The sequence below is a fragment of the Lithobates pipiens genome, unplaced genomic scaffold, assembly GCF_037356315.1.
Source record: "Lithobates pipiens isolate NorthernLeopardFrog02 unplaced genomic scaffold, aLitPip1_a1.2 Scaffold_28, whole genome shotgun sequence".
Classification (NCBI taxonomy): Eukaryota; Metazoa; Chordata; class Amphibia; order Anura; family Ranidae; genus Lithobates; species Lithobates pipiens.
This window is the reverse complement of record NW_027507789.1, coordinates 11,677,371-11,690,019: the sequence shown is the minus strand read 5'-3', so window position 1 is coordinate 11,690,019 and position 12,649 is coordinate 11,677,371. Positions and strand designations below refer to the sequence as shown.

Below are 12,649 nucleotides of genomic sequence, written 5' to 3'. Positions count from 1 at the left end.
ATTTATTCCAAACAAGCTCGGTGCCAGCCGCAGATCCCCCAACGCGGCTTGACAGTGATGTACTGCTGATAATCAAGCAGTAATCACCGTGATTGAGGGCCTCCCACTACGCCACATCCCCATATTGACTGATATGAAAAAGGCCAGCAAATTAATCACTCGCTTTGGAAAACGCAGACTGCGCCTCCTGGCATTTTCAGCGACTCCACAAAGTTGTTTGCAGGAGAGGCCTGGCCGCTTTTTAATTATTCAGAGAAATTGGTTTTGATGGGCTGTCCCTTTGGATAAGGGTTAAACCGCTCTCTTGCTGGAAAACTGTCGGTTAAACCGCTCTCTTGCTGGAAAACTGTCGGCGGTAGCAATAGGAGGCACACCTATTATAGGTGAAGAATGACCGATGCCAAAGGAAAGGAGAGATGTTTAGGAGAGATGACAATTTACTGGTCTTCTGAAATTGGTTGCCAGAGGGAGCCTTCCAGGATCAATGGGAGTCATACTGGTGTACGTTTTTAATGAATGGAGTGTAAAGACAAAATAATTGACGTATATTTATTGCCGGTGCGTCTTGAATAATTTATCATCAAGGAATATACGGCTTCAGCTGCAGCAGAGCCGTGATGTTCTCAGGCCTGGTTTAGATGCTGAAGGATACATGGTGCCTGTGTGCCCACCTTCTAATGCTCTCCACCAGGGTAACAATGTGAGCCAACGGGCTGCGGTGGCATCAACAATAACGTTATGACCACTGACGGGTTAAGTGATTATCTCATTACAATGGCATCTGGAAGTGGGTGGGATATATTAGGCAGCAAGTAAACATGCTGTCTCTGAAGTAGATGGTGTTGAAATCAGAAAAAATGTTCATCACAGTTTGTTGTTCATGGGGCCTGCGTAGCCACAGACTGGTCAGGGTGCCCATGCCGACCCGTGTCCACAGCCAAAAGCCCCTACAGATGTGCACGTGTGCATCAGAACTGGAGCAGGAAGCAATGGAAGAAAGTTGGCCTGGTCTGATGAATCTCATTTTTCTTTTGCATCATGTGGATGGCCAGGTGTGTGTGTGTGTGTGTGTGTGCATCACTTACCTGGGGAAGAGATGGCACCAGGATGCAATCTGGAAAGAAGACAAGTCGGAGGAGGCAGTGAGATGTTTTTGGGCAATGTTCTGCTGGGAAACCTTACCTCCTCCCATTCATAGGGATGTTACTATGACATGTACCACCTTCCTAAACATTTTTGGTGACCAAGTACACCTCTTCAAGAATGGTTTGAGGAACACAGCCAGTTCAAGGTGTTGACTTGTCCTCCAAATTCCCCAGATCTCAATCCAAGCAAGCATCTGTGGGATGTGCTGGAAAAACAGGTCCAATCCATGGAGGCCCCACCTTCCAACTTACAGGACCTAATGGAGCTGCTACTGATTTCTTGGTGCCAGATACCACGGCATACCTTCAGAGGTCTAATGGAGTCCATGTCTCAATGGGTCAGCGCTGTTTTGGTGACAGAAGGGCAACCAACTTAATATTAGATGGCTGGTCATAAAGTTTTGGCTGATCAGTGTCATTTTGTAGCCAGTATGACAAGACCCAGCAAGTTGACTTAGTTAAAGGGCAAGAACAAATCTAATAATAAAGTGCTTTGGGGCTTCCCTGCATTGCAAGAGTTCAAATGCTTTTTTAGCCTATGGGGTAGGACACAAGCCATATTACCTACCTGACTGCCTGCTCCAGCAGGCTCTGGCACTGCTGTCCTCTCCCCGAAGCTGCGGTCTGTGGGCAAAGCCTCAGTGCCATCAAATACAAATACTGTAGCTCATGATTTTGAAGAAACCGATACTTTTGGAGTCCAATGCTGTTTTGTCTGGAGCCAACTCTTCACCAGGCTTCTGATCCCTGGTGCCGCCATCTTGGATGTGGGAGCTGGCTGTGACTTCCTGATGTCTTACAGCTGGCTTCCCACCGCACATGCACGAGATCACGTAGTACTTTGGGACTGCAGCCTCCGGGGACATGTGATATGTTCAATAGGCTCTGGGCAGAGGGAGAGAGGGCCAAACTGATGTCACCCTTGTCTAGGAAAGGAATGGGGAAGTGGGAATGGGTACCAGTCAAAAAATTTACCTGCTTCCCCAAAAAAAGGGACTAGGGGGAGGTAGAGCATAAGTGGCACTTTATTTAACACTATCTTCTATGTTGTGGAGGCATGAGTAGTACCATGGCCTGGAGCAGGTTATAGAGGAGGCTGCAGCAGACTGGTCACAGAGATTGATGGTAGCCTGCTGAAGTGAGGAGAAGGTAGGTAATCCAACCTCTTCTGTAGCTACCTATACTCAATAGGCATTTACCACTTGCAGTGTGTGTGGGTGGGGGTATTTCTCACCTGGTCTCATGGGGCTGGAAAGAGTCCTCAACCCTGTGAAGGCTCTACCTCTTCTCCTTCTTCCTATGAGCAGACGGGGATGGACCATGGAGCCCAATGTTGACTTGCCTGAAGCATAAGTGCCCTCTTTGCCTATCATGGTTGGGGTCAGGCTCAGAGACCAGTAGCTATAGCCGTAGAGAGGCTCCCACCAACCAGCAGGATACTGTAGGTGTACAAGCATGTCACCCTAGCAGATGACATGGGCTCACCCAAGGTGTGGTCTCAGCAGTAACCGGTATTCACCAGAGCTCCTGGTTGTAGGGATGGGTTTTGCTGCATCTTTGTACCAGGTTGCAGTCCTCAGGATTGCCCTCCCAGGAGGTGAGCAAGCCGGGGGACCAGTAGCAGATATAGCAGTTTGGGATCAAGCAGAAGCGTAGTCAGTAAACAAGCCAAAGGTCAATATTAAGTGGTTACAGGTTGGGATCAAGCAGAACTGTTGTTGAGGAACAAGCCAAACGTTGGTGAGTAATGGCGAAGGTACAGATGAAAGCTGGAGTGACAAGAGTGAGATATTGGCTGGAGAAGAGCACAATAATATATATTCATATACCCAATGAAGTGAACAGCCTCAGATGATACACCGAGATAAAACAAATCTCCCTACATAAGTTTTACATGTATATCTGCTGTCTTCAGCTTTCTATATTCTTTATAAAGTGCACGTGTTAGAGATTTTCTCTTCCTGTTCAGCACTGGGTGTGGATTCTTGGCATACACTGTGTGACAGCTAATTGGAGGAAAGGCACCCCCCCCCCCCCCATTTCCCTTCAAGGAATTGTCTAGGGAGCTGTCCGGAATCTCAAGTGGCTTTGCACAAAGATATACCGCCAGACATCAGAGATGGCGCAGGTTCAGATCCAGGTCCTAACATTGCTGCTTTTCTCCAGCTCTGCGAAGTATGGAAGATCCAGCCCAGATTCGGACACACTGAGTCTGTCAGGTCTACAGAGACCTCCGCAGAGTGTCTGCACGCCTATGGTCTACGCCAGTTCTCTAGCATATACTGTACAAAGTAGTGGAATGTCTACATCACACATGGAGGCACTTCATGAGATCTTGCCCATGAACTAGAGGACCTTCCTAAAGCAATTAAAGTTCTTCTTTGAGTAGCGTTTATTTAAAGTATTAACTAAGCTTTTTTTTTTTGGAGGTTTGCAGTCATTCTTTGCATGGAATTGTTTCCAATTTTTTCTTCTTCTCTGGTTTAAGTCAATAATTTGCGTCGGGCCTCCACCTGGCAGAAAGCCTTTAGCTGAAGATAATGGACACAATGAAGAATATAGAAAACTTGGTCTTTCCAGCTAGAAGTGGTCTGCACAATGCACACTTCAAAGCTCAGCCTATGACAATGGCTTTCACGGAAAGGTCACGTCTGTGGGTGCCACGCTTGTTCAGAGCTGGACTTTGTTTAGGATGGCTTTGTGTCATCGTATGAAGTATCCCTGTGGGCAGCCCTTTTCATTGTTGTCTTCAGAGCCATCTTCAGCCGGTGACGGCCTGATCCTCTTTCCATGTCCACAGAGACGTGCGGCACACAGCACTTAACGCACCGCCGCTGCCAACCTCATGGATGTGTATATATAAGCAGTCAGTCACAGAGGGGAAACTGGAGAACTGGGACTTGTAGTATCTTGGCATTAGAACATCTTGTGTGAGTACTCATGTGTATGCAGCATCTGGACAGTGGATAGGAGTTTTGTTAGCCACCCAAGTGCATTTTTAATATGAAATCCCAGAAAATATTTGAGAACACTCTAATTCAGTCATGTATTCTTTTTAAAATGTTTACCACTTGCTGACCCAGGTACATACACTATCTTGTCAGAAGTATTGGGACACCTAACTTTATGGCATCCCACTCTTTGCAGCTATAACAGCTTTCAATTGAGTCACAATTTCACCTGCGACATTCAGATGGTAGGATCAGATTTTGGCAAAAGACATCATGAAAGCATGGATACATCCTGCCTTGTATCACTGGTTTAGGCTGGTGGTGGGGGTGTAATGATGTGTGGGATGGGGTATCACCGGATCAGGCTGGTGGTGGGGGTGTAATGGTGTGGGGGGGATATTTTCTTGGCACACTTTGGGCCCCTTAGTACCAATTCAGCATGGTTTAATCACCAAAGCCTACCTGAATATTGTTGCTGACCATGCCCATCCCTTTATGACTGCAGTGTCGCCATCTTCTGATGGCCCCTTCCAGCAGGATAATGCACCATGTCACAAAGCTCCAACCATCTCACCACTGGACAATGAGGTCCCTGTCCTCCAATGGCCTCCACACTCACCATATCTCATCCAATAGAGCACCTTTGGGATGTGGTGGAACGGGAAATATCCATGATGGATGTGCAGCCAACAAATCTGCAGCAACTGTGTGATGTTATCATGTCACTATGGAGCAAAATCTCTGAGAAATGTTTCCAACACCTTCTTGTATCTATGCCATGAAGAATGAAGGCAAAAGGGGATCCAACCCGCTACTAGCTAGGTATATAAAATAAAGTTTCCGGTGAGTGTACTTCCTCTCTATGTACTAATGCTAGCAGCATAAGGATTAAAAATAGTCAATATTGATTGAGAGAGCGAAGATCCGCTTTAAGCTTTAAATGTAAGTCTTCGAGCGTACGCATGTACCATTAAGTAATAAGAAAGAATATTTTCATCATGGCAAACAATTGCAGCCCCTTCCTCAGCAAAGTCGGCGTGGCTCAAGCAAGCCAGCTGTGGCTGAGAATGAATAAATAAACTCCTAATGTACTTTGGCCCATTGCTGCAGTTGATGTATGGTATATGACACTACGGACTCATTACTGTGATGCTCAGGAACCGCTGTTCAAAACCGCACGCGAGCCATAACCTGGAAATTATACCGTCAGTGTATTAAGTGTCATTCTGCGAGCAGACGCAGTAAAAATACATTAAGGTGGAAGAGCGCGCTATCGGTTGATGACATCTGAGTTGCTGCCTTTTTCCAATTCGCACTCATCCCCGCTATCCCAAAACCTCCACTCCCTCCTCCTCGTACCGCTCGGCCTTACCATCTGCATACAAATAAAGCGCTAAACTACAGAATACATTAGCGGGTGTATGTCAACTTTAGAAAGGTAATTCTTCATTTAAATCAAACCCGTAGATTTCTATTCCTGTTGCCAGATTTGCCTGTTTGCAGGAGTTATTTTCTGTTTGTTACAGCAGACCTTCTGAACAGCTCCAAGAATATTAGCGAGGTGCTGTTAAGCAAGTCTTAACATTGGGAAGCTTCCTAACCCCCCAACTCACTTGAGGTTGCTCATCTGCCTATTGATGGACCCCCCATAAAGGGGTTGGAATTTTGGTGGGTGCCAAGGCCCTGCAGTCCACTCTTGTTCTACTGTAATCCACCATCCAAATAACAAATCTACTCTTGCTCTTCTATAATTCAACAACCAAATAATGGGCTACACCATCCAAATAAAGAGTCTACTCTTGCTCCATTTTATCCACCACCCATATAACAAGTCTACTCCTTCTCCATGTCATCCACCACCCATATAACAAGTCTATTCTTGCTCCATTTAATCCACCACCCATATAACAAGCCTACTCTTGCTCCATTTAATCCATTTCCCATATAACAAGTCTACTCCTTCTCAATTGAATCCACCACCCATATAACAAGTCTAATCTTCCTCCATTTAATCCACCACCCATATAACAAGTCTACTCCTTGTCCATTTCATCCACCACCCATATAACAAGTCTATTCTTGCTCCATTTAATCCACCACCCATATAACAAGTCTACTCCTTCTCCGTTTAATCCACCACCCATATAACAAGTCTACTCCTTCTTCGTTTAATCCACCACCCATATAACAAGCCTACTCCTTCTCCATTTAATCCAACACCCATATAACAAGCCTACTCCTTCTCCATTTTATCCACCACCCATATAACAAGTCTACTCCTTCTCCGTTTAATCCACCACCCATATAACAAGTCTACTCCTTCTTCGTTTAATCCACCACCCATATAACAAGCCTACTCCTTCTCCATTTAATCCAACACCCATATAACAAGCCTACTCCTTCTCCATTTTATCCACCACCCATATAACAAGTCTACTCCTTCTCCGTTTAATCCACCACCCATATAACAAGTCTACTCCTTCTTCGTTTAATCCACCACCCATATAACAAGCCTACTCCTTCTCCATTTAATCCAACACCCATATAACAAGCCTACTCCTTCTCCATTTTATCCACCACCCATATAACAAGTCTACTCCTTATTCGTTTAATCCACCACCCATATAACAAGTCTACTCCTTCTCCATTTAATCCACCACCCATATAACAATTTTGCTTCTAATCCCCTTGCGGAGGCTTCCATTTGTGGATGGACATTTTATGGTTACGCAACCTTGTCACATTGCTATAAGCTTTTTATATGGACTTTAAACTAATGAATTCATGAATAAATGGTTATGGAATGAATCCTCTGAGTTTCCATTATTTTCTTATGGGGAAATTTGCTTTGATATACAAGTGCTTTTGGATTACAAGCACGTTTCCGGAACGAATTATGCTTGCAATCCAAGATTTTACTGTACAGAGAAAGCTTGTTTGCCTGTACTACTCCTGTGGGTCGCAGGAGTGCTGTTCGTTCTGCACTTCTGTCATCCATTTTCAGCAGACAGCTGGCTGACGTCACAGAGCCGGTCCAGGCTCGGGTAAGATCAGGACAATAAAGTCAGGATCTGCCCACATACTTGGACTGACACCTTGCTCAGTCTCCCAGCAAGCCGCTGAGAGCCCGAGCCAGCCGTTCTCGCCCCCTCCATAGCCCAGCGCTTCAGTGAGAGAGAAGAGGGCAGAGCAGAGAGCGGTGACTGACAGTCGCCAGCTCTTTGCTCAAGGAGCTGTGAAAACTAAGCGATCAACAGTATCTGATCGCTTGGTTCTCCACGTTAGAGTTGGCAGGGGACCTATACTGCATCCACCTAGGTAAGTACTGTATGATTCTGCCAAAAAAAAGGAAAAAAAAAGGCCACACTTCTTAAGTTTCAGAGTGTTTATTATTATTATTATGAATCTGTGTTTTTTATTTTCCTCCCCATTGAAGGGCATGCTATACTGTCTTGCAGGGCATGATTGACGACCCGTTCTCTGCCGTCGGTTACGACTTCAGACCGCCAAAGGAGAAAGACGAAGGATCATCGTACGGAGATCGAGAACTCAGTATCCGAATAGGTAGAGGCGTCTCTCACAAAGGCAAGCATCCTATGTTGTCATATACCACGCATGACCACCCCCTATAGTTGGGCTGTGTCAGAAGCCAGTTCCCCGGTCATCTCCTGTCACTTCGAGCCATCTTGTCCCTTAAGTAAATGCTTTCTAAGTGGCTGTGAATAGGCCGTGATGTCAGCGGCAATCTGTTCTGTGTTTGCACTTCTTGCTCAGATGAGGCTGACTCACCGATCCGGCCGGTGCAGAAGACGTCCAGGGGCTGGTGACTGATGGTGGAATAACGACATGAATTTGTCAATCATTGGCCATGTGAATGGGAATTTAATATGAACTTTCTTTACTGCTTTGGTAATGTGTTTCCAGTTTCTCCACACTGTACTAGCAAGTTAAGCTAGAGCTGAACTCTGAGTTTTAAAGGGGAATCCCATTCTCCCTAAAAAAAAAAAAAAAAAATAGCTCCACATGTTTTCGCAGTACAATTTATTGATCAAAAAAATAAATTTTCAATCCCAAAAGCCTACTACAGGCAGTCCCCAAGTTGCAAACAAGATGGGGTCTGTAGGTTTATTCTTCACTTTAATTTGTATGCAAGTCAGAACAGGTACAGTCGTTTATAAGTTGTGGGACCGCCTGTACTAATGCAATGATTTACCCCCTAAAGTGTGTGCATAGCCAAAATGTTTGTTTTTGTTGTTTTGAGTAGAGTAGGAAAGGATTAAAACCTGGTTGTCTGTGTGTGATTGGGGAATTTTCCCTTCACTTACTATGCCAGAGGCGCAATAGGAAGTGAGGAAATCTCCCAAAGTGAGGGGCATTGCCTTCTTAGACGGTTGTCCCTAAAACGGATCCCCTCATTAAGTATAATCCTATAACCCCTGTTCCAGTATCTGTGTAACATTGGGGACATTTCCCTTTTTACTTCCTGTGCCAGAGGCTCAATAGAAAGTGAGGAAATCTCCCAAAGTGAGGGGAATTGCCTTCTTAGATGGTTGTTCTCAGAAGAGATGACCCCCATTGGAGGATATTCCTATGGCCCCCTGTACCGGTGTCTGTGTAACATTGGGGACATTTCCCTTTAGTTCCTGTGCCAGAGGCTCAATAGGAAGCAAGGAAATCTTTCAATGTGAGGGGAATTGCCTTCTTAGATGGTTGTCCCCAGAACAGATGCCCCCATTGGAGGATATTCCTATGAACCCCTTTCTGGTGTCTGTGTACCGTTGTCAAAATTTCCCTTTACTTCTCGTGTCAGAGGCGCAATAGGAAGTGAGGAAATCTCCCAAAGTGAGGACCATTGCCTTCTTAGATGGTTGTCCCCAAAACAAATTCCCCCAGTGGAGTATATTCTCATTCGCTTCTGTTCTTGTGTCTGTGCACCAATAGGGAAATTTCCCTTCACTTCCTGTGCCAGAGAAGCAACAGGAAGTGAGGAGTTCTCTCAAAGTGAGGGAAATTTCCTTCTTCGATGGTTGTCCCCAGAACAGATTCCCCTCATTGGAGGATATTTCTATGGCTCCTTGTTCTAGTGTCAGTGTACCATTGGGGAAATTTCTCCTCCCTTCCTCTGCCAGAGGTTTTATGGGAAGTTAGGAAATCTCCCAAAGTGAAGAGCATTGCCTTCTTAGATGGTTGTCCCCAGAACATATTCCTGCATTGGAGTATATTCCTATAACCTCCTGTTCCAGTATCTTGGTACCATTGAAGTAATTCCCCTTTACTTCCTGTGCCAGAGGCATAATAGGAAGTGAGGAAATCTCCCAAAGTTAAGGGAATCACCTTCTTAGATTGATGTCCCCAGAACAGATTCCCCCATTGTCTTTTATTCCTATAACCTTCTGTTCCAGTGTCAGTGTACTATTGGGGAAATTCCCTTCACCTCCTCTGCCAGAGGTGTTATGGGAAGTTAGAAAATCTCCCAAAGTGAAGGGAATTGCCTTCTTAGATGGTTGTCCCCAAAACAGATGCCCCCATTGTAGGATGTTCATATGACCTCCTGTTCTGGTGACAGTTGTAACATCCAGTAGTCGCCAGGACAAATAGGGTGAATCCTTCCCAAGGGGGCAACAGTCAGCCGTAAAAACCTCACATGGGCTCTAACTCTTGACCACTCCAACCTAAACCAAGTTTGGCTTTAATTTATAACGTAAGGCTTGGTTCACACCTACAAGCATGGGTCTGTTTTCTCACCCCATGTGTAGGATAGCCCATTCATTTTAATGGGCTGCCCTATGTTTGGGATAAGTGGAAAAGAAGGCCCTGATTCCTTTAAAAAATGTACCACACGGTTTTCATACGCCTTTGCAGATCCGTGGTGGTGCCATTAACAATCAATGGCACTGCTGCAGGCCTGCTAAAGGGCAACTCGTTTTTCTGTATGTCAGGAAGGGACAACGTGTTTCTCCGCATGTCGGGAAAGGTCAATGCGTTTTTCTGCATACAGGGAAAGCGCACAATATATCAGGCCCACCCAACATGCAAAGGTATGAACATAGCCTAATGAGAACTCCTTCATTGGCTACTGCAGTGCCTTTTCTGTATAGGTAGTTTGCCAGTGGTTGGGACTTGCTTATGCCTTAATTGGGGAAGGATAGTCCTTCGTTCAGAATGAAACCAGTATCAGAGGGGCACACAGAAGGTGGAAAAAAACTGGATGGCCCAAGTGCGAAGTGGCTGACAGATTTGCTTTACCTTGATCTACTCCAAATGCATGTTGAAAACAAAACAATTAGACTGGTCTTCCCCTTTAAAAGGTTTGGCTGTTGTACAGTGTGGAAATTCTTCAACCCTTTCCTCTTTTTTTCTATTTTCTATTTTTTCGGATCTCTGTAGAAGCTCGCCAATGAACCGTGATTGGTCTGACCCTTGCTGCGATGTAGAAACATCAATACATACATGGTGAACAGCTTATAAACTGAAATTCCGGTGCGTTGGGTTACACGGGGTCAAACCGGTGCTACCTCTGATGGTTTCTGCCGCTCTGGGCTCTCACTCCCACAAAGATCAATTCTTCCTGTGATTTATTTTCCTGAAGGCTCGGCAGCAGATCTGAACGAGATGTTAGTTAAGTGGGGTCACGGGGAGATTTATCACCTATGAATAACCAATGGGGGGGGCTCCTGGGGGCTCCCAGCAGGTAGAGCGTCAGCAGATGGATACTATAGGAAGTCAGGTTGTGGCTTTATAGATCAGTTTATAATAAAAATCTATGTTCCTTATAATGCTAGTGGAAAAGGATATTGTTACAAGGTTTTTCTTTCAGTTGCGTTGTAGCTTTCTGTCATGTAAAGTGGAATTATGGGCAAAATAAAAAGTGATACATATGTCGCAGGTTCGTAATATTTAGGTTTGTGCGTGCAGGTTTCCTGTAGGTCAACCCATTGATTTCAATGGACAGCCCTACCCTTGATATACATTGTTTGGCGTGCGAACATGTATGCATATGCCAGTGCGTGAGGGTGCCATTAATTCTGCTGAAGAACAGTAGTGCTGCACGATTCTGGCTAAAATAAGAATCACAATTTTTTTGCTTAGAGCATAGATCACGATTCTCACGGCGTAACATCATCTTTCACATTGAACCAAAAAAAAAAAAATCAGGATAACTTTACTGTTCTTTTTTTTTTTTATATTCATTGAAGTGTATTCTTTCCCAAAAAAATGCATTTGAAAGACCGCTGGGCAAATACAGTGTGACAAAATATTGCAGCAATTGACATTTTATTCCTTAGGGCCTCTGCTAAAATATATATAATGTTTGCGGGTTCCAAGTAATTTTCTAGCAAAAAAATATTGATTTTAACTAGAAACAAGTGTCAGAAAAAGATTTAAGCCGCGTACACACGGGCGGACTGTATGGCCAACTTAGTCCGTCGAAACACATTTCAGCGGACAGTCCGCTCGTGTGTGGGCTTCAGCGGACTTTTTCAGCGTGCAGTCTGGCGTACTAAGTATTTCGGAATTTCCTTAATACTGTCCGTCATACTTTGGTTTCAGCGGACAATCCGCTCGTGAGTAGGCTAGTTCGACGGACTAAGAATGGCGCATGCTCAGAAAGGATTTACGCGGCGGAAGGTTGCATTGCTGTGTATTGGACTTCCTATTTCTAGTCCCGTCGTACGTGCTGTACACGTCATCGCGCAAGCTTTCGACGGACTGTTTGTGCATCCGTGTGTGGTCAAGTCCGTTCATTCGAAAGTATGACGGACTGTCCGTCGGATTGTATGACGGACTAAGTAGGCCATACAATCCGCCCGTGTGTACGCGGCTTTAGACTTTAAGTGGTTAATCTTCCTGCATTTACATGTTAAAAACTTGGCAGACTGCCTGGATTTGTTCTTTACACACAGAAGTTGATCCCTTTGATCTAAGAAGGAATAATTCGTTACAATGTTTCATGTTAAAAACTTGGCAGACTGCCCAGATGTTTATTCTTTTTTGAAAGCTGAGTGAGCAGATATGTCTCTCTATTTGAAAGAATTGGCAAACTCTGCAATAGAGATCTGGGGGGGTGAATTGAGATCACAATTTTTTTTATTTATTTTTTTTTTTTTAACGATTAATTGTGCAGCTCTAAAGAGCAGTGCATTTCTGTGTGGGTCAGGAACGTGCGCGACTATGCACTGTTTCCCGACCCGCACTAGTGTGAACCTAGCCATACCTTACATAGCTGTTTTTGTTTTCTGAGTGCTCCCTGTAGCACAGCTTAATTACTAGGTGACCTGTTAGGCCGCGTACACACGGGCGGACTGTCTGGCCAACTAAGTCCGTCAGACAATCCGACAGACAGTCCGTCCTACTTTTGAATGAACGGACTTGACCACACGCGATGAACAGACAGTCCGCTGAAAGCTTGCGCGATGACGTGTACAGCACGTACGACGGGACTAGAAAAACGACGTCCAATACACTGCAATGCAACCTTCGGCCGTGTAAATCCTTTCTGAGCATGCGCCATACTTAGTCCGTCCAACTTGCCTACTCACGAGCGGACAATAT

At 45.0% G+C, this 12,649-nt stretch overlaps 1 protein-coding gene across 1 annotated transcript in view; it reads left to right on the top strand.

The window, feature by feature from the left end:
* The window catches only part of SLC39A11 (solute carrier family 39 member 11), a gene marked incomplete in the record, with an annotated part of 234,009 nt that overhangs the window by 131,716 nt on the left and 89,644 nt on the right, over positions 1-12,649 (top strand). Inside the window, 1 exon segment of the mRNA XM_077458678.1 lies at positions 7,555-7,681. Coding sequence (XP_077314804.1) covers positions 7,555-7,681 — 127 coding nt within the window.